At 46.7% G+C, this 26,060-nt stretch overlaps 1 protein-coding gene across 6 annotated transcripts in view; it reads right to left on the bottom strand.

Moving 5' to 3' along the window:
* The window catches only part of BCL9 (BCL9 transcription coactivator), a 58,314-nt gene that overhangs the window by 7,725 nt on the left and 24,529 nt on the right, over positions 1–26,060 (bottom strand). The window contains exons 2-7 of one of the 6 annotated variants that reach the window (XM_032096517.1): positions 23,801–23,981; positions 6,898–6,980; positions 3,588–3,894; positions 1,697–2,010; positions 596–785; positions 28–127 (exon numbers count right to left, since the gene is read on the bottom strand). In XM_032096517.1, coding sequence (XP_031952408.1) covers positions 28–127; positions 596–785; positions 1,697–2,010; positions 3,588–3,640 — 657 coding nt within the window. In that variant the 5' untranslated portion in view covers positions 3,641–3,894; positions 6,898–6,980; positions 23,801–23,981. Of the gene's footprint in view, positions 1–27; positions 128–595; positions 786–1,696; positions 2,014–3,587; positions 3,895–6,897; positions 6,981–22,315; positions 22,398–22,615; positions 22,708–23,800; positions 24,680–26,060 lie in introns of those variants that run through there. The other 5 variants (XM_032096486.1, XM_032096487.1, XM_032096501.1 and 2 more) reach the window with 5 other exon arrangements.

The following is a 26,060-nucleotide window of genomic DNA, read 5'->3' as shown; positions in this document are numbered from 1 at the left end:
TCCCATCCCCATGCAGGTATTCCCTACCAAAGGTACAGTGTTTCGTTCCGCCTTGCTGTTTGAGATGTTCTGGATATGAAAAGACACGATGGTTTCCACCTGTCCCTTCAGCACAGCTTCTGCAGCCCTGCAAAGACAGACAGGCAGATGCACATATCCAGTTGAAGCTAAAAATCAATTTTTCTTAACTGGCCTCCCTTCTATCTTTCAGCTGGAAGAAGGGAGAAAGACTTAACCACACATTTCACTCTAGATAAGTAGCAAAAGAAAATGCTTACATCTACAAACTCATCAGCATTCAGGGTTCATGTCTCAATTTAAGCCATCCTGGCTGCTATTCATTGCATGGATTGCAAAACAATATCTATCAGCATTTGCAAAAAAACAAAAATATCCCCATACCTCAGAGAAGTAAACAGTTACTTCTCAGAGGAAAAAAGGTAGGGATATTCTCCACTCTAGCCTCTTCAGCATCCCTAAAACAAGTAACGACTTTTTGCTACTTGATGCAGAAAGTGCCCTTGATAATCTCTTAAAAGATGAGCACAAATACAATTCCTGCTCCCAGAAGACATTCAAGCATCTACCTACTTACTTGTTGGCCATCTCAGTAGAAAAGACGTAAACCACTTTGGATGGAGTCTTCTGCCCGCTTGCTGGCTCCAAAGTGGCAGTCAGACCATGGGAAGGTGTGGAAGACCTTGGGGCTGAAGCATTTGAAGGAGTCATGGAGTGTGGTGTGTGCTGAGACTCCTGGGACTTCACATGATCAGCAGAATTGCAGTCTGGAAAGCGACATAGGGGAAAAGAAGGGAATCATTATCTTGGGAGCTCTTTGGAAATCATTTCAGACAACTGATCAGAGCTTTTCCTCCTCTGGAATTTCCTGCTTCTTCGTCCAGTACCACTAAAGGCAATTCTTCTATTACACCACACATCTTTCCTCTAAAGCCATGGTGTCATTCAAGTAACATTGGGAGAAAGCTCATTTTGTCTCTTTCCATGGAAAGTGGCAGTTCCCAGAACTGATCTCTTTCAATTCTCTAATGACCGCAAAGAAAAGCAGAAAAGCTACACTTTAATGTAGGAACAAACACAAATGTCTGCCTCAAGAAAACACTCCTGCAAAATTTACTTTTTTTTTTTGCTCAGCCACCTTAGCTAGGTGACCTAGAAAATGGACAACGAAGATGGACAACTGAACATGTAGTCTGGTTTTGCACTGCCTCACGGAGCCAGTGCTGGAGCTAGGAACAGAACACAGAAATCCCAGCTCTCTGGCTTGTGTTAGCAGTCAGGGTGCTACGGGTTATGTACCTGTGTTTACAAAACAGACTTGAATATTGTTTAAAACCCCAGTTACAACAGAACAGTTCCTGAAAGGCCAAAGGCCAGAAGGAGACCAACAGGTTGCATTTGTACTTTTAAATCCTCTGGGGGAGTTCAAGAGTTACAAAGGAACTTTCCCACCAGAGTCAGGTCTGGGCTCTAACCGAGCGTGAACAAGACATTTACCAATGCCAGCTATGACAACCTCTCCTCTTCGCCTGCTTTCAAGACCTTTAGACTTCATTGGCTGGAACTTACAGAAGCCCAGACAAACAAATGTTTCACTAATACTTGCATAGCAATTCTCCATCTCACAGAGGATTCAGACTGATTGTCTGCACTTGCACATGAATCCTAGCAAACATACCTTTGATTTCCGGGTCATCATTAGGAGTCCCAGCTTCCCTCTGTTCAAAGGAGTCTGCCGAAATGCTCCTCTCTCTCTTCCCCTTCCCCTTGGCACCATTTCCAGCCCCATTCTTCAGCCCCATACTCCCACCCGGGCCAGGGAGCACTTTGGGGGTGTGACCTCCACTTTTGGGGTCACAGGGGGAGGGCTGGGATTGGCTGGTGGAGCCCCCTTGTTTGCCTTGGTTGGAAAATTTGGAATCCAGCTGAGGGTTGCCAGACGGGGACATCACTGTAGGGGGACGGACCATCACCTCCTGCTTTGATTTGGGGCTACTGGGGAGAGAGAAAAAATAAAAGAAAGAAAAGGAAAAAGTGACAAATCACACCATTGATTAATTCAGCCCTGTAGGAACAGATTGGAGTGAAGCAGAAACAACCACTGTCACCTTTGCAAGCTAAGACAATTGCTGACAAATAAAAAATGCCTGCAAGCTTAGAGTCATGCAGGTGCTTTTTTGAACATGCCCTGAAAGGGTTATTATCCAAGATGGGATCTCATTGCTCAAGAAGGCACCAGGGCAAACCACAGACCTGCCAGATCCCAGAAACTGCTGTCACATGAGGACCCACCTCTGGTGCTTCTGTCAATAAAGACAACGGTTTCTATGTGCACAGAGAAGCACCTCACACCAAGACCAGCTCAGAGTAAACAAACAAGGCACAATAAAGTTCACCTCACCATTCTCCTGGACCCCACCATGCTGCAGCTCTGCTCAGAGCAGACCCCCCCACACCCCCTCCCTTGTACCTCCCTATCCAGTTCTACAGGGAGCACAAGGAAAACCCAGCATTACTGCAGCATTCGTCATACATTGGGGCGAGCTGCCAGAGAAACACAAACCTCTGACCGTGAAAACAATTAAACCAGCTACAACCTGCCCCTGAATAAGGAAAGAGAAGGATACCATCTCCAAGAACACTCCTGCAAAATGAGGCAGTGAAGCTTCCTCAACTTGCCAAAGGAGACTCAGAGTCTTTCATTCCTCTTCCATCCAGCAAATTGTATCCTAAAAATATTTTGCTCCTCTGGGTTCGACAGATATTAGGCACCCCTTCCCTCCTCACCCTCCACTTACTCCATTGTTATCAGATCTTCTGCATTGTGTTTTCCCATCATCACTATCACTTCCAAAAGGCAGTACTTGCTAGCATCCTCACTGTGGGACTCACACAAGCTGTTCCTTCCTTTGGACAGACATCTGACTCAGAAGCATTCCCTCAGAAATACTGTTAAGCTCCAGATGACCTCTAGGAGTAAATAATCCAACTCAAGAATGCTGTCAATCAGAACCATCCTAAGTCCCTGGACACTGCTTTGCTTCCCTATTCTTCCCCTTCCAAATAAGGGGGGAAGAAATGCTGACCTGCTGCACTGGCAGGTGAGTGACGCAGAGGATCTCAGTGCTCAGCTGATCAGTTCTCCAGGCTGTTCAAGCCAATAATATGGAGAAAGCATTCTGTGTGAAAGTACAGACAGAGAGACCTTCTGCTGCCCAACTACCCCTCGGGAAACAGATAATTAGAAAAGGAGGAAGGGAAAAAAAACCAAGATAGAAACAGCATATTTACTCTCCTACAGCCTATCCAGGCACCTGGAGGAAGGGAGGAAAGCACAAGGAATGGAGAATCCACACCTCATGGCTTTACAGCTTTCAGCTCATCCTGAGCCTTGCAAACATGGAGACCATCAGCACCGTGCAGCCACTGCTCAGGCACTTAGTGGGTCCGATGGGAGCACAGAGGGACCAGGAAGCCACACAGCCCCAGTCCTTGGGCTAATCCAGCAGCAGAGCAGGGATGGCAACATGCACCAACGAGAGCAGCTGACTGCAGACTCTTCTCCTTACCTCTGTGTGTTGCCTGACGGGGAGTTCCTCACTTTGGGGTTACTGGAATGCATTGACAGAAATCCTGAGCTCACAGTCTCACACACACGCAGATGGGCTCTTGTCAAGTTCCTCTGGGGAGCGTGCCGCCAGAGGCAGCGTTGAAGCACTTTCTGCCACCCGCTTCTCTCAGTGCTGGCTGCCTGCTTGCCTTTTTTCTCTTTGCTCCTCGCTGCTTTTGCACTGGGCACTTCCCTCCTGCAGCTCCAGCATTCTCTAGACGCGTGCCTCCTGCTGCCCAGGGGAAGTCTCGCATCTCCAGGGCACACTGCAAACCACCCCCCGAGGAGAGAACAGAAAACCAGTGAGGAACTTCCCAAGCAGATGTGTCTGGTGTGAAGCAATGCATGGCAATTCTTCCCCCATCCCCAAGAAGACACAGGAGAAGAGCTTTCAGACAGATGTGTATTTCAGACCAGAGGCAGCCCTGGTTCAGTTTACAGGCAGTGAGGCCATCTTTCCTTTGTCCAAAGCAAATAATTCTGGAGTCAATAAAAGAGGGAAGCACCTTGTATCTGAACACTTTGATTCCAAATCCATGCTCAGCTTAAAGACACCTCACAGCAAGTGAGCAGGAAACCAAAATTACAAATCCCCACCATGACTTAGCTATCCAGAATTCCCCTGTGAATGGCCGTAATCTGATATTTCTTAAAAACATAAACTCTGCCTAAATCTTTTGTCTCTTTGGTCCAATATACCTAGACATATGTTCAATGATGTGTGCTAAGGGTTACACAAAGGGAGAAAAATAAAATAAAATGCCTTCCTGACCACCTGTAAGCTACCAGCTATGTGTGATTACTCTGAAAACACCAGGGGTTAGTCACTCATCGTATCTATTAGAAAGGCCAAAAAAGCACTGGAGTAGTACCCATCTAAATTTGCTCAGCAACACTCCACAGATTATTGAGGCTTTAAAAAAAAAGGGCACAAAAAAAGCAGCAGCTTTTTCAGCTTCTTTCTAAGAAACAATATGCATGACGCAGGCAATAAGGCACATAAAGCTGTTTCTGGAGGCGGAAACTATTGAACATTACTGTTTACCTGCTTTGGGCTAAATTATTTTGGAACAAACGTCTGTCTTGTTTATGTTTCAACAAAATCTCTCCTGTTCATCTCACCTACTCAGATGCAAATCTGCTTAATTTAGAATCTAACCAAGATTTATTGTTAATGTATTAGGCATTGCTAGTTAAATATTATTCAAATGTAAATATTCCCAATACTCCTTCTCAGCACTAAAGAAGTCGTTTCTTCCTATGTATGCCAAATGAAACAAATCTTACTAGGATGGGAGTGTCTTGAATTTTATGAAGAAACTACTGTTCAAACTGCATTTCAAAACAAAAAATTGGCTTATGTGCTGATGACACCAGAGGATTAAAAGACATGGGCGCTCTGACCACCTCTGGCCAAGGAGAGCTATCAGCAGCTCGTAGTATTGAGCACCATGGTTTTCCAGTTCCCCAAATTTGTACAGTTGTGAGGTTGTGCTGTTACACATTTTAGTGACTTTGCACTGCTCTACTTTAACATGATAGTGATCCACACTGCAGTAGTTGTGTGAAGTTCTGCATCACCTCCAAAAATTCTCCTCTCTACCACACACCTCCTTCACGAGCCAGAGAAGTCATCCTACTCCCTATTCTCACCTCCACTGTGCTGTGCAAACCTATTAATGTGGGGAATGTTTCTGCAACAAATGTCTCATTTTAAAGGCTTCTTATCAGGCATAATCAGATGAACTCTAGTCTGATCCACACACTCCAGAGGACCCACATGCCTCTCTGGGGCTATTAGCTGGTTATCCCACTGATTTTGGGAACAATGTTGGAGTTACCCTATCACTATTGTTACTCCTATCATGTTGCAATTAGAGCTGGTCCTATACATATACATTAAAGAGGAGAGAGAACCTCTTCACACATACCTAAATTGTATCATCTTTACATGAAAATTTGGCTCCTATGTCTGTTTTGTTCAACAAAACTGTAACACTATCAACAGCACCCAACTCTGCTTTCCAAGAGATTGATACATCTGTAAAAGTCAGCGGAACTCCAGGAAATTTCAGCATCCTCACTTAAGGTGAAGGTGTGACTGAATATACAGTGAATTCCAGGTTTAAAAAAAAAGAATGAAAAAAGGAGTAACAGCATAAAAGTGAGCAGAGCTTGATGCTTACAGCAGGACGTAGATGCCTGCATGATGAACTTAAGTATTCTAGTTGTTTCATCCTCCGCTTTTCCACTTGAATATTTATGCATTATGTTACCTTCTATTACAAGATGAGAATTGTCTCAGAGTCCCAGTCTTGCACAGTGCAGTGAGAAAACATGAAGAGAAGAATCACAATCACACTGGCTACATAGTATTCCTGACATCACCAAACTTTCAAGTACTTCACCCAGGGGTGGGAGGGGAACCCTCCAATTTTTTAACCCTACTTTTTTATTATTCTATATACACACATCTTCCATATATTAGAACTGATGCACTCTGCAAGGGAACTGTGTTTTCCAATTTCAGTTTAAATTTATTCTTACCAGAGAGAGCTATAAAGGATACATCAATATATTCATTGGAGGAACAACAGCAACTCAACTTCCTCAGCTTCTTATTTCTGCACACGGGGAATGTACCATCTTTTATAATGTGAAATCGAATGTCTCATGATTTTTCTCAATGCACTTCTAACATATGTATGCCTGGGAATCTAGGGTTCAATAATGGAAAAGCTCTAGAGAAATGTAGTTTTGCAGCTGGAGTCTGCCTGCCATAGCAAAGCCTGTATCATTGCTTTAAAATTAGAGGTAGGATCTAATTTTAGGTAGTGACGGTGAATGGTCAAACCACTTCTCAAGACATTTTGGAAAGCTACGTCCAAGGCTGTATTTTCAGGATAGGTTTAAGGTATGCCAGGCAAAGGTTGCAGAGAAAAGGGGTGGTTCAGCTGGCTACTCATTCTCACCACCTCTCCTCACATCAGGGAAAGATCTGAATGGGAACTAACCCAAGGAAAACAACAGAAATTTCTATTCAGCTGGATTTGCCCCCTGATCTGGTTGATCATGTAACCACATCACTGCCACTGCAAGATAAAAAGAGGAGGTGAGAACAGGTGAAAATGTAGCCCCACCCCACTTGGTTGCAAGCCTACAATTTCAATGGTTTAAAATTAATTCAAACTTCAACTGCAGAGACAAAAGAGATGGATCTGCGTTGGTGGAGATATGATAGGTCCTTGCTTTTCTAGCAAGTAGCTTACCAAGACCCCTGGTGTCACGACACTGCAGTATTCATCGTGGAGGCCATGAGTTGCAAACCACTTGTCTCACAAAAAACAGTCACCTAGAAAAAGGAGACGAAAAGTTTCACCAACAAGAACTCACAGCCAAGCTGTACACCTCTTCCTTCCATGCATTCAAACACAGAAGCAGAGAAATCAAAACTTGCTCTGAACCACCAACAAGGGAAGCTTCTGCTCAGCCTGGAAAGATTTATCAGCACCCAAGAAGCCACCATCAGAATGGAAGACTCTGAATATCCATGCTGCCCATGGAGGGAAAATAGGGCAGATCTGCTTTATCACTCCCACGTTTAGCCAACTGGATACCTATGAGCTCATCTGTGCTTAGAGAAGCTGGCATGAAGCTCGGACATGTCACCTTCCCTTCTCTGCACCCATCTCTCTTCAAAGGCTCACCTTCCCCACACAATGTGCCCAGCAACACCTGCCAAACCCTTGTGCTTCATATACCCAACCTCCTCCACAGCCAGACAATGTATAAACAGAAACATGAAGTATCAGGTAAAGCCAGGCAATCACATCTAGGGGAAAACCAGGCAGGTTTTAGAAGGAGGAAGCACTGTCTACTGCTCTGGCAGCTCCTACTTCACATCGTTGCATACCCTACAGGAAGAAGGGAATCCAAAGCAAGTTTAAGTGCCTGAAAGTTCAGCAATATAAGGAAACGCAGGCTCTGAGGAATGGCTTACTGGTAAATTTGAGGTTAATAAAAATGAGCAGGGACCTGCCAGCTTCTCCCTCACCCGCTGTGAAAACTGTAGAGGCTGCAAGAACAGTATGAATCCAGACAACACTCACACTGTCAGGGCCAGCGTGGTCTCTCAGAGCACTCTCAGCTATTTACACAGCACGGACAGCCTTGCAGCTAAAGTACAACTGCAAACTGAAATCACTACCAAAGTTTTTCTGTGTAATCCCAATGCATTCTGCTGACCAGATCTCCCAATAGAAACACAGGAGCTGGAGGCTCAATTAGTTACACATTGTGAAAGCCTGCGCATATTCTCTTCCCTCCAACATTCTCCAACTATTATCTACTGCAGCTTCACCTTAATAATGTAGCAATGTGCTGCCATGCAATCCACTTCACAAAACCAAGCTACAAAGCTAGTCCCAAACAATGCAGCTACATTCTCCACCCAGTCCAGCCAAATCAAACAATGAAATCATCAACGTGATAGACCATCCTTATCTAGCCAGGTCACACCTGCAGACAGAAGCTGAAACAAACACCTATCGCAACAAGCTGCTTCATCCAGTAAAACTCACCACAGCAGCATAATCATCCCTGAATCCAATTACCCAGTTATATCTCCTCTCCCCTTTCCCCCACCCCACCCAATGAAACAATACAGGCTAAGCCATGCCAGTGCCAATACTGACACACCTCTACAAAAGCAGGGACAGAAATCACCTTTTCCCTTCAAGAGGAAAGCATGTGAATACCAGCACACATCAGGATGGAGAGAACCTATCACAAACATTGGTCAGAGCTCTATTCCTTGCAACATTCAATCCTAGCTTGGCAGAAAAGGGCAGCCTTGCAGACCATAGCTCAGGACTGCAAGAAGAGCACCATCCATCTTTTAGGCTACCCAGTTACTGCACTGTAACTCCATTCCCTAGTGCCCCATCTCTGCTGCTCACCTGCATGGTCTTAGCCCTGTCAGCACAAGACAGTTTCACAGTGAATTTAAGAGCAAAAGGCTGAGAGCATGCACACAAGCAGCTACCACAGAGTAACTAACAAGATGCAAAGGCACATCATAGTTTACCTTTCAGTTAAGTGTTTGAAGTATATAAGTATATCTGTACTTCTACAAACCAGCCACTGTATTACTGTACTGCAAATAGAAGGTTAAAAAAAATTCAAACTAGCTAATTCCTACTTTGTGGCCTTAAGCTGAAGAAGCTTGATGGTGACAAGTGGTCAATTACTTGGAGGTGTACAGCATTATGGCTATTCCAGCAGCAATAGCTGCAGTTATCACTGATTCAGTTTAGTCTTTTCTCCCTCTTTGAGAAGGAGAATGTGGAGAGATGAAATAAAGGCATACCAAGTAGATAAAAGTACCAGACTTGTGGCCTGACTGTGACATGAAGCATTAAAGGCAAGAAACCTTTCTCTGCGTACAAGAAAGAGCACACTGCTATTTTCCCCGTGGCCTTTCTGAGACTGTCAGTCTGTGCTGGACTGAGGGTGGTGAGAGCTCAAAATCAGCATAGAAAAAGAAAAAAGGCTGGAGACCTGCTGCTGCAGAAAACAAATGATGACTTTGAATGCAAGCTGAGCCTGCACCCCGAATTGTATCTGTGACAGTGGAGAGGGTAAGGAAGAAGAGAAAATGGAGAAGAGACTGCTCAGGAAAGAACAGAAGCTTTAGGAGGAACCAAGAACAGCGGGAGGTATTTGAGCAACTGCTGATCCTGACAGCCACCAGGAAGCAAACTTCTGCAAGTGCATCCACCAGTGGATTCCCTGTGTGACCTGAGAGGCGGGGCAAGGCAATGAATCAGCCAATGCGCTCCTTCAGCACAATTTTACTGGGAAGGGCACCTCCAATTTCTCTGACCCTCATTCAACCACATGAGAGGAAGAACAGCTGCACTGGCAAAAGGTGACTACACTACACCCAAGAGCTACCACTGGTTTTCATCACGTGCTGCACTTACCAGTTTTGTTGAGCATTTGATTATTTCACACACTTGCAGCTGAGCTGCACGTTACTTTTTAATAAGCTGCTGTTTAATAAAGTACTTGATTACACACCTCATTGATAAGGAGAGTGACTGGGAAACAAGGAGGACACAGGAAGTATTATTCAATGCTTTTATTGAGCTGTCAGACTTCCTTAAGATAATGTAAAAGCAAATAGATAAAATGACATGAGTATTCTACACCCCATACATCTCCCTATGACACTCGAGAATATAGGGACACAAGACACTTCAATCCCTTGAACCAGTCCAAATTTCTAGATAGGGCTCCCTACCAAGGGCTATTAAATACACTTTTAAAATCTGCCTCTACCTCCTAGCAAAGGCTGTCCTCCTCATCCTTTCCCAGGAATGGATAAAGCACATGCTTGTAACACAACTGGGATCAAACCCATCAGCATTCAAGTAGGTCTGTCAAAAATGCAACCTTATCTTCTGCACACCTGCTCTGTGCTGGACCCAGGAAAGCAACTTCAACCAGCCTAAACATATCCAACTCTATCCCTTCCAGCACTTGTGACACAGCTGAAAACTAACTTTAGATAAGATACGAATAATATTCAGGAGACAACTTTCCTGTTTCATCCCACCAGATGTCCGTGTGTTCACTGGCACTGGCACAAAGGAGGCAGCACTGACTGATGGCAAAGGCATGGATAGACTTGTGCTTGTTGAAATACATTTGTGCCCATCTTCTGCCAGGTACCTCTGCCCTTTTTCTTAAACAAAGGCAGAAAATACCTCAGGTACCTTCGGATAGGTAACTTGGATACCTAAGGGTAGGCAGAAATAACTTGTTCATCTAAGCTGATAGCAAGTCACAGCCAGTCATCAGTTTCTAGAGGGTCCTAACTTGTCCTGAAACAGTATGGACTTTCCTATGTTTGTCTTGACAATAAAAAATTATACACAAAGTCCTCACAGTCTCCCAAAGGTTTCCATCTTACCCACATCAGAGAAATCACTGCTACTCCAAAGTCTGCACAGCATTACCTCTCTGTTCAGAGTTTAATGCCAGAAATTACTCTCAATAAACAGAATAATTGAGAACTCATAGCAAAATAGGTTTAGGTGGCATGAATGTGGGGGCTACACAATCTCCACCAAGCAGCATTGCAACCTCCACAGGGAAAATACCTTCTCCTGTACACGTGGTGTGTAAGCACCTCACTGTTAAACTCTAAATGAGTAGGTTATTGCCCACAACTACCTCCAGCCCTGAAGCACAGAGAAAGGGGCTAAGCAAAGACAGACTCACTTAAAATTAGCACCTTGAAGACCTACAGACATAGACATGGAAAGGGCATGCAAGATTCTATGCCATTACATGGAGGGAAGTTCCTTTGAGTTGCTTCATTTAATGTAAGAATTTAGGGCCACAGGATAAGCCTCCCAGAAACTATAAGAATATATTTAATCACACCCATGCAAATGCAGTACCTGCGGTCACACAACACAGCTCTGTTGAGCCTACCTGTGCCTGCCCATCCATCTCTCAAATAAGACAGTACAGACATCCTTCCTCCCATACTTCCTCCCAACCCCTATCACCACACATGCGGACCTTTCCCCAAAAACAAATCTCTCCTGAAGTCCATTCAAAACAACAAAGGCCACAGAAAATCCAACCTTTTGCTCTACATACTTAAAGTGTGCGGTGAAGACAATCACTGACGAAGCACAAAACAAACCCAAAGGCTCAGAGAATTAAGTGTTTTATGAGTTTCTCGTGTCACTATCCCCTTTTCTGAGAAAATGGTATCTCTAGCAACTATTCTCTTCCTTCTGATAAGCACATGGATAACCAGTGTAGCCATGATATAAAGGCCGTATAAGCAATCAGTCTTTTTAGGTACTTTAAAAAATCATTCTGAAAGAGTCTTTTGTAACAGACACGCTGCCCGCTACTCTCACAGGCACAACTTTTAGGAGTTGTGAATAACACTAACACTTCTTGTCAAACAGACAACTATACACCCGTTAAACTTCATTTTCAATGTATCTAACAACACTTCGGTGAATTATTAATCCAGTGGGGATGAATGGCTGTCCTAGACAGCTTCTGACTCTGTACAACTCCTTCCCCAAAGTAATGGAGGAGACAGACACTTATGGACACAGGTGATCAAATTCAAGGTATACACAGACAAACACGGAGAGCTTTTCAATTTCCCATCTGCTATTATGTAAAAAACACTTGAACTACTTGGTTCACTTGGGACTGGAACAAGCTCTTGGCAGATTCTGACACAGTTCCAGAAATCAGTCTGGGGAAAAAGCCAAAAGAAAAATTCTTCTAAAAACCCCTCAAAGCCTAAGCTGCAACTATCTGCTTCTGTACAGGAACATTATGAATGCTTCCCCTCAGTGTTCCTGCCACTTCAGCTTCACCAGCAGTAGTGGTATTGGCAGGTGCAGGTCAGCCAGGCCGCTGCCGGGACGTCGGGGACACCGTCGCGCACTGTCACGACATCGCACTGACCTCAGCTCAGCCCTGGCGCGCTCCAGTGCAGCTGCCAACATCACTTCAGCTCCACCTCTGTTAGCAGTGCTGGGAGCAGTCTATGTACTTTACAAGTGGAGTTTGGAGCACCTTACGTGGAGCGTCACTTACCTGAGCAGCAGCCCGGCTGCCATGGAGTTCCAGCTATTGTTAACACCAATAAAGATCAAATGCTCGAGCAATAAGGGATTTTTCAAGAAGCATTTTAACAGTATTTCTCTAATACATGACAGGCTTTTGCAGCTTTCCATATCATGTTAGCAGTTAATAGCCTCAGCAGTCAGCATTGCACACAGGAGTCTAGTGGGTAATGATAGTTTTCCATGGGCTGCTTTCATAGCTTTGGCTTCTGTCAAAACTTCATTTACTTTTCAGGAGTTAGGAAAAGCCACAGGCAATCTCTTTCCCCTTACTTCTCTGGGTTTACTTTTTCAAAAACTTAAGTAAGGACATCAGCATGAACACCCACAGGTAAAAGACACCTGTATCGAGCTTGCCAGCAGCCCATTCCCTAGAAACTGATCTCTTGAAAGGGGCTGGGGGAAAATATGCTGAAATACTGGATGGGGAGACAGGACCAAGGAGACAGCAGTTTGTTTTCAAATATTAACACCACACTGCTTAAAGAAAAGGCTTGGGAGAAACAAGTCACCTATCAGTTCAGCACAGAAAAAAAACCCAAGTGCTTTTTCCTTCCCTTTCAGCATCCCTTCAACAGGCTTCCAGAATGAAAGATAAGAAGCAATCCTCAGGCGTAACTCCTTGGGCTGCAATCTTGTCAGTTTTCATAAGCTAAGTGGGCCTGGGATGGGTCAATACAGGACAGAGCTCCTCTGAGGAAAACCCAGCGCTACAGCAAGCAGTAATTCCCCACTCTGCTGCAAGGGGACACGACACAGGATGCCAGTCGGAATTGCTGGGGGCGAGCCATACACCTTCCTTCACGTTAACCTTCACCTTTACAGCTCCCTGGTCTCTCTCATCCCAAATGAGCACTTTTCCAAGGCTCCCCTGAGCATCACTACCTTCCAGCAGTGTCTGCCAGACCAGTTTTCATTCAGGACTGTCACCTCCAGCCATCCCTCTGCTTTGCTCTTTTACACAAGCCCTCCTGCTGTTCTCAAGCACCTGGGGAGCTCAACACCAGAAAGCTGCCATTCCCACGGGAGCAGAGCTGAAGAGTTACTATATCCCCTGCAGCTTACTGCTGGGTGAAACGTGTGCCAAGGCGTGCTTGTTCGTGGTGCACTGAACCTCTCATTTCTTTGCTTTTAGAACCACATTAGGCACGCGAGATGCAGCATGACCCTTGGTGACACAGTGCAGTGATTCCATACTGGCTTCCCAGTCATTAAATGTAGGCTCTTCCACACAGCAATGACTCTTCTAAGGAGTAAGGCACTTCAAAGAACTCCAGCGAGCAAAAACTGCGTGTACACAGTACTCCACGATGCTACATGATTATATCAAAGCTGCTAGGATGAAAAACTGACATTTGATAAATAACATGAGGTCACCTCAAAGATCTCAGAACACTGCATGTAAAAGTGTTATTTTGACAAGAAATTAAGCAATTGTATAATCAGGTCTATTATCAAATCTACTGCTTTGACACGATCTTATAAAAGTACGAGGAGCATGCAATTCCAATTGCTGCAGGATCCTCCCTCACTCAACACAAGATGTAGGCATTTAATATTCCTGTAGTTAGCCACGCATGTACAGCACAGCCTAACGCACTTCAAAGTATTTACTGTGCTGTATAAACACAGCACTATTTTCAAAGCCTCATAACTGTCAAATCAAAGCTGGCTTTCACTAAAGCATTCAGAAGCATTTCTGCTGGATGGTGGCTATTTGCCTGAAAGTTTCAGCCTTCTATCCACCAACCACAAGAAGGTTAAATTTTTTTTTTGTAAATATGCATATATATATAAAATTATTATTTTGAAGAGGTAGAATAAAGAATTTTCTTGCTAACAAGCTGTCAAATCATTTTGACCTGAGGTTCTTTACTCCTTTCTCATGCATACATATAAAATGTGGAAGAAAAACTTCCATTCCACTAGCAGAAGTCCTGAAAAGAGTTTCTCCATACATAGGACTGCCTCAACTGTCCATTGTACCAGCTCTCTCTGTGGAGGCTGTGGCTGCTCACCTCAACAGGCTACGGCTTGGTTTCGTATTACACTGCAAATACATTTCTAATCAATCCTCAAACAAATCCAGATTGGTACATAGATGAAACACTGCCATTTCACAGGCAGTGGAACAGTGATATCAAGACACCTGAAGAAGTCAGTTTAGCAAAATGCAGAAAGCAGAGCTCTGAGCAACATGAAAAATGGTCTGCACTGCTTGATCTTACCCAGTGTTTTTATCAGTGAACCACTAAACCAGAATTTTTGTTCAGGTCTTCACAACTCTGTACACACTGCAAAGGTGGCAAAGATAGCTTGACACAACATACACAGGCAGACTCACAGACTTAAAGCAATTTGTAGAGCGTAAGTAACGCGGTCGAGTAGATAAATCACAGGCACGTTAAGAGCCAAGCTCTGTTCTGAATTTTGCCACCAAATCCAAGCAACCCCAGTTTTAAGAGCCCTTGGGCCCCAGCCACCCCTCTGATAAGGTAAAACACCCTTCGTTCAGAAGGCAGAGAGGACAACCACAGGCACACGGAGACCATCCAGTGACAAGGTGGGTCAGTAATTTAAAGCTCTCTTGCTCTGCTACTATGCAGACAGAGCCCCTCCAGAAAGCAAAGAAGGAAAAACACAGTGGCACTGCTTTCTTAAGAGGCCAAACAGCTATGAAAACAAGACACCCAGCTCAGAGCAATTGCTAATGCTAGGAGTTGAACAGGCAGCTGTGTGGCTATCTGTGCCTGAACAACAACTTCTCTGAACTCAATACAGAAAACAGCAAGCTCTCCCTCAATTCCATATGCAGCTAAATTATTGTGTATATCATCCACTCTTTAGGCCATCGACTGTACCACTAAGGAGCACTTAAAACCAGCATTGTTTTCAAGACTACAGCACCCAATTTTCAGTGAAATCTCAGAGCTCCATCTTTCTTTGTTGAAAGAAATCATGTCAGTGGTAAAAGGCACTTTCCTTTTTCCTTCCTTCAAAAGGATTTCATTGATTCTGCCTCTGCTTTAAAAAACAAACAGGCCAACCACCTTACAGTTCCACTGTCCATCTCCCTTCCCTATTCACAAGCATCTTCTTGGAGGCCAAACAAGGAAAATCTCACTTCTGCTTTTAGGTCTGTCTGAAAAAAAGGGATCTCTCTAAAGAGATAACATTCATTCTTCAGATATAGCTAACTGCAATTTCATAACAGTATTTAAAATAAATTCAATTAGTGTTGTCAAAGTAGATCAAAATCAGAGCGCTCAGATTCAACTCTGCAAAAGAGTAGGTAAGAACAACCCACAGAAGTAGGAATAAAGAAAATGTAAAAAGTTGTGAAGCAGCAGTTCACTTCACGATAGCCATAGTTTAGGAACTCAGACCAGATTTCAGGATGGTTCACCAGGATCCAACTAGAAGCCTATGGCACATCTCATACATTGGGGTTCTCAATCAAGTTTCCAGAGAGGAGTGTGAGAACCCTGCAGCTAACCCAGGCACAACAGGCTATTCCATCCCTCCCTTTCCCAATATAGAGGCACAACTGCTCGAGCAGAATAAAAAAGAAGGTTTAGACCACAGGCTTAATACCTCTTCCAAAATTTCTACTGTCACTGATTACGATAATTGAATATTCTTCATATTCTTAAAGACATCTGATGCTTTTTAACTCTTGTTGAATTCTTGCTCCTCAGCAAGGTTCTCACAGCATGAGTTTCACTGCTTAATTGCAACCATACTAAATAGTCTATCGTCAATTTACAGTACATGTTCTGTATCATCAGAAAGTCTTGAAGCAGCAGAAACTCTTCCATAGCTAAACCACCACACTCTTCTGTTGGCCCTGCTTAAAGCTTCTTAAAGAGGGCTTCTCTTTTGATACCTTGCATATATGTTCAGAGATGATTTTTGGCAAAAAGAACAAGGTAAGCTGGAGGAACTGTTCTCAGGCAAGGGAAGCTGTAACAAACAGGTGTAAAAAACATTTAGCAAGTTTAGCAGACTCTTTGGGGTATAGTTAGATGAGCATTCCTTTTGGCAGCAATGCCAGCTCAAAGAACTGCTGCTACCAATATTTACTCCCACCCCTGCACCACACTGTCTGATGTGCCTGTGGCCAAACAGTGAACCAATTTGGCAAACTGATGCAGGCTAAGTATCATCATTTCTTTGCCAGGCTACTTCTAATCCAGATCAGCTCCCTGATCCATTCCAGCATCCAGCTGCTCCAACAGCAGCACCAGCACACACAGCGGGGTGGTGCAGAGTCAAAACAGATGAGCACCAAGGACTCCTCAAAACCCAGCTCTAGCACTGAAGGAAGTGCTCACAGGAATAGGAACAGAGGGCAGCTCGGCCCGCAGGTTAGGGTGCAGTGACAAAGCACACCCCTGCTTCTTCAAAAATATAAATCAAAAGTCAACACTGGAACAGCTCACTTGGATTCAGCACATTAAAATGTCACCTATTGTTGCTAACCAGCGTTTGTGAGCCTGCATGATCTTAAAGGCAACCCTTCAGAAATTTCCCAACAGATCGATTGTTTTTTGTTCAAGTTCTTCAAGATTATCTGGACTTCCTAATTACGAATAAAGTTCCTGTTCCTCTGGACTTGTATAGTCCCTACTACAAAGGAGGTCAAGCTCCAAAACAAACTTTTAAAGCAGTAAAAAAAACCCCTAACAGACAAGTAAGGGTACATAGGGGAAAGCTCTTTTAAATTCAATAGGCAGAGCAGTGCTTGAACAAAAATTCAGCAATGAAATCTCCTTCCATTCACAAATTGCTCTGAAAACCTGAGTTAACACCTTTATTTTGCCAGCAGGAAGACTAGAGGGACTCCAGCAGAGCTTGTAAGCAGGAAATCCAAGCCCACGGCAAAACTTGCTGGGTTAAAGGACTTCATATCTATGTAAACAGACCACAGACCTCAGTGAGGCACAGAGATTTCTGTGAAGTCCAAGGCCATGCAAACTAGTTAGAAGGATTTTATGAAGGCTGCCTGCATTGCTGTGAAGAAATTCTGACAAATTTCTACAAAGCAGAAGAGATGAAGCCCTGCAAGGTAGCACAGCTTACATTTAAGATAGGAATTAGTTTGAATACTCACTTGAGTGTAATTGCTTCACAGGATAAAGTTGTTGCTTTTTGGGGTTTGGGTATTTTTCCTATTGAATTTATAAAAGACCAGCAAAATTCCTAAGCCATAGGCACAGTTTGTAAGGCAAGGGAATTGACACAGCATGGCAAGAACTCAGAGGAAAAAACAACATCTAGAAAGAAATATGTAGAAACAGGTATGGGAAGTCAGTGTGCTGCAGAGTAGCAACTCTTTGAATAGCGGGGAAATATGGATCAAAGGTACTCCATTCTTATCCACATCAAACATATAAACTGCTCAGAAAAGCTGTCGTATACGAATATTTTAGCCTTGTGGCTTATAGTTGCCTCGGTTTCTATATTTGGATATTTGGTGACAAATGCAGTTTCTCTGGCTGTGGACTAACCCTAACTGAAAACAATCCAAGCACATGAACTGTAAAGATGAAATGCAAGATGGGGGGAAGGAGGGGAAAATCACAGGGAAGAAAGAGTCCACACCCTTTGTATTCATAATATACAGAAGAGATCTACAAAGTTTCTGGTTGTATGAACAGAAACCTATTTATTTTCTTTCACATTAAAATTCAGGTCCTGCCTAGCTTAGAAGATTGTGTTGACCAATAAACAAATTAACTGATCACAAGAGAGAAAAGCAAAATACCTCCCCAAAACAAACAAGAAAAAAAAAACCCTAGCCTACAAAAAGATGGTCACAACAGTACCATCATAGTCCAGCTACTCCCCCACACCAGAGCAAATCACAATTTCTCCCAGAACATCTTTAGATATCTAGGAGCTAAATAATCTGTATTGGGAAAACTACGCCGGGAAGTCATAAACAGACATTTACCAAACATTGTAAAAACCAAGTGCACAGACACAAAATACGTCCCCAAAAGAATTTATCACGTTAACCTGACCAAAGATGAGCAGCTGAATGGGAGGGGGACTTACACAAAAACTTGTTTAGGGTGGGGTTTTTTTTTTGCTTGGTTTTGTTCACACTTATTTAACGTCAATGATTGATTAACATTTTGGATAAAGGAGGTCTTTGTTAGTGATTCAGCATCTCCACCCCTTCAATTAAGGTGTTAAGAGTTCACACAAGTGCAGTGAGACCCAAGATCCCCAGACCCTTCTCCACAATAAAATCCCGACCCAAAAAAAACAGATTTTAAAAAAACCCCATAAAACAAAAAACCAAAACAAAACCGCACTCGTTCCACTGAGAAAATTCCAAAATCCCAAAACTAACATCGTTGCTAACTCCAAGTCAAAAAAAGAAAGATGCCTTTCTTTTGTTGTTTGAGGAGAGGCCAGCAAGGGAGACAGAGAAAGAATATGAGCCCCTGAGCCATTTTTATGCACTGAGTAAGAAAAAAAGGACACATTCATTAAAAATAATCTCTTTGGAGATCACTGTTAAAAGAAAAAAATCCACACCATCATGCCAGCTTGTCCAAAATGGCTATAAAACCTCAGGAAAACAACCCCCGTAGTTCAGGTAAGAAAGCAGATCCCTGTCCCATGGGATGCAGGCGTGAGCACTCCTGCAAGCACAGCTCCTCTGCAGTAGGACGGACACAAAACCACTCTGTGTGTGCCCCTGTTCAATTTCCCCAGTTCCACACCTGTAACACCCCACTTCAGCCAGAAATTGGCCATTACAGACCTCATAGGAAGAAGCAGGAGAGAGGTAAACAAAAAGAAGTGGGAATAAAGCTGTTTACGTATGTTAATTCTTTCATTCCATACCCTTTTATTTGATTTCATATAATGCCTTGCCTAGCTTTCCAACGTTTGTATCTGTAATATCTCAAGCAATCACTGATCAAATAATCCAATGAAACAGAAGAAAAAAAAATCTACATCACTTTTTTTTCCTCATTCTTTTAAAGCTTGATACATTTAAGGATGCTTCAGAGCATCCTATGTCTGTGCGGGCTTTTCATAGAGAAATCAAGGACAAAATACTTTCAAAGAAAATAAAAATGTTACTGGAACCCCTAAAAACTGAGAGAGCTGTCTCCCCCGCTTCCTCCAACTGTGTTTTGACACAGCAACCAGTCACCAACAGGGAGGCTTAAGGAGACACACTTGACTTGGCACAAGCCTTTCTTCCCTGCCCAGACCAAGGAGAAGGTGTTACTCTAAACAGGTAAGGGCTACCAGACTTGATGTTTGTTTCCTCCCGGTTACAAACCGAACCCGCGACAAAATGGTGGAGAATGCGGGCAATTGATGAGAACTGTGAGATAATGATTAATTAGGAGGAATACTAGGCAAAGCAAGTATTAAGTCATAAGTTAAGTAGCATGATAGTGAGAAACTTATATTGTAATTGTATTGAACTATCTAGGGGTGGAATATAGTAGAAGTTGAATGTAATTTTGATAATAATTCTTAAATGTGTCTTCACAGAGGTGAGGGGTGGAGAATGTCATAGGTTAGCAAGCATAGTCCCGGAAGGGACGTCCTTGCTAAGGGGTGCTTACAGTTTCCTCTGGGAACGGATAGAACCTATCAGCTGGCCAGTTTGAATATGGACAATTCTCTAAGCCACTTAAAGTTGTGATCCACATTTAAGAATAGGCAAACTCCCCCTCCAAGCTCTCTCTCGTTTCCGCTGCTGGGACAGGTGACTGCGGGCCTGTGAGGTTCATGGTTATTTCCAGACCAACTTCAGAGTCCATGTTAGGTTTGGCATCTGAAGAATAAAAGCATCTTCCCTTTCACCTTGGTGGCCTTTGAATCACTCCACAACCAGCTCCCAGCTGACACTCATTTCATACTTTCTTACTTTCTCTGCTGCATGACAATTTTTTTATTTCTCATGTAGTTTACTATTAAACCACTAATCATGCAATCATCCCACCTTAATATTTTACACCCAAATAGCAACCCACAATGGACTGTCACATCAGATTCTTCCCATCTGTCTCCTCATGCTTTGTCTACTCTCCCTGAGTAACATCCACCTTCCACATCCCAAATCCTCCATCTTCAGAGACCTTTTTAGACCCATCACCTACACAGAGAACTTGGGGACAGGAAGCTGGACAACACAGAAAAACAGGGTTCTCTCTCTCGCCCTAGAAGTGGAGCCTTGCTGCCTGCATGCATCCACCTTGTCCCACCATTTCCCTAAGCATTTGGGGTCTCCACTGTTCATTTTTTTTCTCATCATCCAATCCTCATGAAACCTCATGAAATTTGCAGTGTTTCTACAGATTTAGCCTCTCATCCCCCTTTGCAGTCAGCCAGAGCACAGACTCCTTCTCATGCATACACACACAGAGCCTCTCCTCTACCTAGTAGGAATCCTTCCAAATAAACTGCCTTGTCAGATACTGTTCTTCCCCAAAATCCCTATATACGAGATCCCCTCCCACACTCTTAGTATCCCACAAACTCCTCTTGCACAACTATCTCACCTACCAGTTTGATACTACAGGCTTAGCTTCCCTGGATTCCTGCTCCCCTGATCTATCTACACTGCTTCCCAGCTCTGGAGCCCTACGATTTCCCTCATGACCGTGTGCACCACCTCCCTCATGCTGAAAGCACTTCCTGCCCCATATTCCGGCTCCCAATGCTTCCTCACACCACAATCCCACTCCCATATCTCTTTCTTACAATGACTCAAGTTGCAACTCCTCACATGCTTCCCTCCATGTATCATTCTCCCCAGCAAACCTCATCCTCATTTCTTCACCCAGCTCTCCACATTTTTTCCTGCAGACACACATATTTCAGTACTTCCTGCACCACAGCCCCCCATCCTTTCCTCACAGCATGTCCCAGGTGATCTAACATCCTATACACCACCTCCCACCCTCTCACTTCATGTTTCACCTTGTATCCCACTCCCTGCATCCCTGCTGTAGATCTCTGTGCCCCAGCCCCTCACTTCAGCTCAACCAGAGTTCACACATGCAGCTCCCACCCCACTTTCACACCAGCTTCTTTCTCCTAGGACAGTCTTCACTCCCAACCCAACAGCTCCTCCCATCCTATGTCCCAGCCCCTCACTGAGATCGGAATCTCATAACCACCTCTTTAGTCCACCCAGCACTGTCCTCTTCCACAGCACTTCCGAAGGCACTTCCACACACCTCAGGGCAGCACAGATCACCAGAGTGCTGCACCCCACAGCCCTCGACACAGCACAGACCCAGTGCCCCCAGCACAACCCAGAGTACCCCACACACGCCTTCCCACAGCAGAGAGCCCCAGCGCATCCCCCGCACCACCAAGCATCCCACACATCCCTCCACCAAGTACAGCTCTTGGAGCATCCCATGCACCACACCGAGACCCAGGACAGCCCACACATCCCTCCTCCCAGCACATCCCCTATGGCATCCCATACATTCCTCCATATATCACAGCCCCCGGGGCATCCCGTGCACCACAACGCGAGGCAAAGCATTCCATGTGCCGCTCCATACAGCACAACCTCCAGGGCTCCCAGTGCACCCCAAAGCACCCCAGGCATCCCAAGGAGCACGGCTCCCAGAGTATCCCCCATGCCCCACACATCCCTCGATGGAGCACAGCTCCCGGAGCATCCCCGGCTCCCCACACAGCCCTCCGTGGAGCACATCCCCTGCTATCCACGCAGCCCTCCATGGAGCACAGCTCCTGGAGCATCCCCTGCTCCCAACACATTCCTCCATGGAGCACATCCCCCAGGCATCCCCTGCTCCCCACACATTCCATGGAGCACAGCTCCCGGAGCATCCCCTACTCCCCACACATCCCTCCACGGATCACAGCCCCCCAGGCACCCCCTGCAACCCCTGAGCTCCCCTCGCCGCCCCCTTCGGGGCACCCCGGGGCCCCCCCAACTCCAGAACTTGGGGCGGGCGGTGCGAGTGCCGGTGCCCGGTGCCCGCCCCGCACTCACCGCGCTCAGCCCGGGGCCGGCGGGGGCGGCGCGGCGGCTCCGTCCCCCTCCCGCACACACACACAGGCTCCATTGTCCGCCGGCGCCTCCCCCCCCGCTCCCCGCGCACATGGTACCGCCCAGCGCAGCCCCTCGAGCCCGCTGCCCCCGCCCGCTTCCCCCCCCCCGCCTTTTCCCCACACCAGTTCTACCCCCCCCCCCGCACCCCCCCTCCCGCCGCGTCCCGCAACCCGCGGAGAGAGGAATGGTACCGCCCGTCGCGCGCGCCCCGCCCCGGCAATGGTACCGTCCGCTACTCACTCGGCCGGCGGCGGGACCGCCTCTCGATCCCCGCGCCGCGCAGTGGTCTCGCCCGGCCCCCCCGCCCTGCCTCTCCTCTCCTCAGCCGGAGGGAGGGGACTGCGTCCCTTCCCCCTTCGCCGCACGGTGGTACCAGCCGGGCTCTTAAAGAGACAGGCTCCCCTCGGCCTCGCGGCCCCGCCCCTTAATTAACATAGCCCGGCCCCCACCCCGCGGCGGCCACGCCCCCTCCTCCCCTTTTAAAGAGACCGCGCGCCCCGGGCTCTTCTTAAAGGGGCCGCCTCCCCCGCGCCCCCCCCCCCCCGCCTCAAACTCCCTTCCGCGGAGTCAGGCGCCGAGAGTCGCCCTCACTTCCCCGGTTCCCCGGGAGGCGATGAAGAGGCTCCCCGTGCTCCCGGTGCCCGCCCGGTACCGCAGGGGAGGCGGCCCCGGTGGGGCCGGGGAGGGGCCCTCGCGCTCCCCCCGAGGCGGCGCGCGCGGGGGGCCCGCCCCCCCAACGGCGGCACCCCCTTAACGGAAACGGCGCGCGGGGCCCCTGAGGGGCTGCGCGCGGTCCCCCGGGGGGATGTGGGATGCTGTACACGGGATGTGGGATGGCGCCGCACGGCCCCGAGCTGGTGCCCTTCCCGCCCTCCTCGGCACCGGCCTGCCCAGGCCCACCCCGCTGCCGGTGCCATAGTACCCCCGCCTCAGCCTCGCTGCCCCGCCGCGAGAGGGATTCCACGCGCCCGAGGCGGGCACCGGGAATCGCCCGCCCGCCCGGTGGCACGGCCCGGGGGAGCCGCTGGACTGTCGTGGAGTGGCTCGGGCCGCTGGCACATGTCCCTTCCACATGTTTCTGAGGAAGGCGGGATGAGAGCGGGGGAGATCTTGTGGAGGAGGAGCGCGTCCCTCCTCCCCGGGGGCTGAGCACCCCGACTGCCCTCCCGCCGAGTGACCTGAGGGCTTTCTTCGGGTGGGAGAAAGCGCCGGGATAAGCAGCAGCTTGGAACTGAACAGGGAGGGACCAGGCAGTAATGGCAAACAGACACAACCTATCAACTCCTAAAAATGCCCAAGGGCCCCATCCTGGACAAATACTCCGTATTTGGGGGATTAGACATCAATGTAGTTTGGTTTCAAACTGGCAGTGAAGAGTTTTGAAGATTTGTGGCAATCCCCCGCCCTATTCAGTCTGAGACTTACTCTGAGAAAAGACGGCTTTCAACATCCACTAATCCTTCTCCTTCACCTCCACAAAATGTTCTTAAAATGGGCGATCTCGTGGCTGTGAGGAAGAGGTTTCCAAACCACCGGTGGCACATCGATGCAGCCGAACAGAGAAAGTCAGCGGATCAGTTTTGCTTATCCGCGCTGCCTGAATAACCTGTTTAGCCAATACAACATCAGTGAACAGAAATGCAGTGTCCTCCCTCCCCCTTTATCCTCAAACGACCCATTCTTTGTCCAACTCCCATCTTGTCCAACTCCCACTTTTAAGTAACTCAAGTCTTTGGAAGAAGACCCTTTTAGCGCAACATTCATGCTGGGCGTTGCTCTTGGCAGATAAAACCACCTCCTCTCTTTGCTCAGCCCTCAATCCCTTTTTCTCCTTTTGTCCCTCTCTTCTCCTCCCCTTGTCCCTGCCCACTTGCAAACACTGTTAAAGAACTCTTTACAGTTTCCTGAGCACTGCAACAGTAGCTAATTATCACCTCTTACCCCAAATAGATACTGTTCCTTCAGGGAGATACTTCTTAACAGTGGGGTTGCAGTCCCTTCTGATTTGCAGACCAGAGACCCGAAGCGGTTCCCGCTGGACAGACTTTCAGCCCACTGACACCCTTTCCTGACAAGTCCCTGGGGCTACAAGCTCCCAGGATACACGACCCGAAGGTGAAAATCTCTGGTCTCTGACAAGTCTTTCCACCCACTGGCACCAGCCCCACCTGCATCTTTCCAGTGATCGCGGCCAGCACCTTCTACGGCTGAAGTGTCGGTGGAACTGGAACCACCACCTTTGCTGCCGCCGGTTCCACACGCTCCTTTACCTGATGTTTAAACCTTGCCCATTTTTACATTGATGCGGGTCTTTTTTAATGCAACACCTACAATTCCCCCTGTCCTTCAAGCATCCCCCACCATGCTGGCCAGGCAGCCCAGCAGCACGGTGTAAGGAAGAGAATGTACTTCACAATGCTTCCGACAGAAGACCCAGTCCCACTCTCACCTACCCCAGGAACCCATCGTGGTTTGCTTAAAAGGAAGTTGTTTGCCCTGGGCAGTAGAGGCTGGGATTTTTCTGTGGAGCCTAAGGAAGCCAGGCACTCAGCATCCGTTTTCCAAAGGTACCTCTGAAAATCCCACCCTGTGCCTCAATCCCGACACATGCAACAGCAGCGAAAAAATACGAGGTAGTGAACTGCCTTTTTGTTCTCCCCCCTCCTCTGACCCAGTACTTCGTTGTCTTGTCCCTTTAGGAGTCAGACCGGGGAAAACAAGCACAAAATGCTACGAGTTTGCAGATGCTGTGGTTCCTCCGACTCCTCTCCCATCCCCCCGACCCCATCCCCCCACATTTCAAACAGTTATAAATGACTGTGCAACTCTGCAGGCAGCGGTCTCAAATAACCACACCAAGCCTCTCCCCTCCAACGGCTTTAAGTCTCTTCCTTCCTCTCTTTGGGGCTCCGGAGAGAAGCGATCAAGGTGCTTTGCTTCACTCTCAAGAGTTAAGTTGCTACTTCACCCACCACCTTTGGGAATCCACCACAGCAGTGAATTCCCAAGGCTGTCCTTGAAGGGTTTTACCATGGGAACTGACAATAGGCTCCAAAACGATCCTAGCTGCGAAGACAGGTTGTAAGCCAGGATTTCAGGTAGCAGAGCCCCAGATAGTGGGACCGTCACCACCAGCCTCGAGAACAGCCCCCTGTGTTGCGGCCTTGCCCTCCCTTGGCCAAGCTCATAAAAGCTGCCCCAGAGAAGCCCACTGTCCCGGCTCTTTAGAGCACTCTGGCAATTCCAAGAACATCTTGGAAGCATTACAGCTCTCACCACACTGTGTACGCTTTCCTCACAACTCCCTGTCTGCAGCGAGGGCAGGAGATCAGCCTGTCTATTCAAAAGCAGGGCTCTCTTCCATTAGAGCAAACCAAGCCTAAGGAAAGTTGCCACGGGAGCTCTGGCTCTTCGGAGCAGACAGATCAGACAAGATAGCCCAGCCAGCAAAATACATTTGCATGACACTTTCTGTACATGGTTCAGAGCATGGCACACCCTGATCGTGGCTTTTATTCTCTTTAAGGGCCTGGCCCTGCAAACACTTAATTTTACATGTGTAAGTAAGAGTCCCACTGAAGCACAATGGAGCTACTCATGCAAATAACATTGAGAGCGTGTAGGGCTGTGGCTCTGTTTCACTGTTCCATCTGCAGCAGACCCAGTTTTAGAGGATCCTGCCATG

Source organism: Corvus moneduloides, chromosome 2 (genome assembly GCF_009650955.1).
Source record: "Corvus moneduloides isolate bCorMon1 chromosome 2, bCorMon1.pri, whole genome shotgun sequence".
NCBI lineage: Eukaryota > Metazoa > Chordata > Aves > Passeriformes > Corvidae > Corvus > Corvus moneduloides.
Note: the sequence above shows the minus strand (reverse complement) of the source record. Positions and strands in the feature narration are given on the sequence as shown.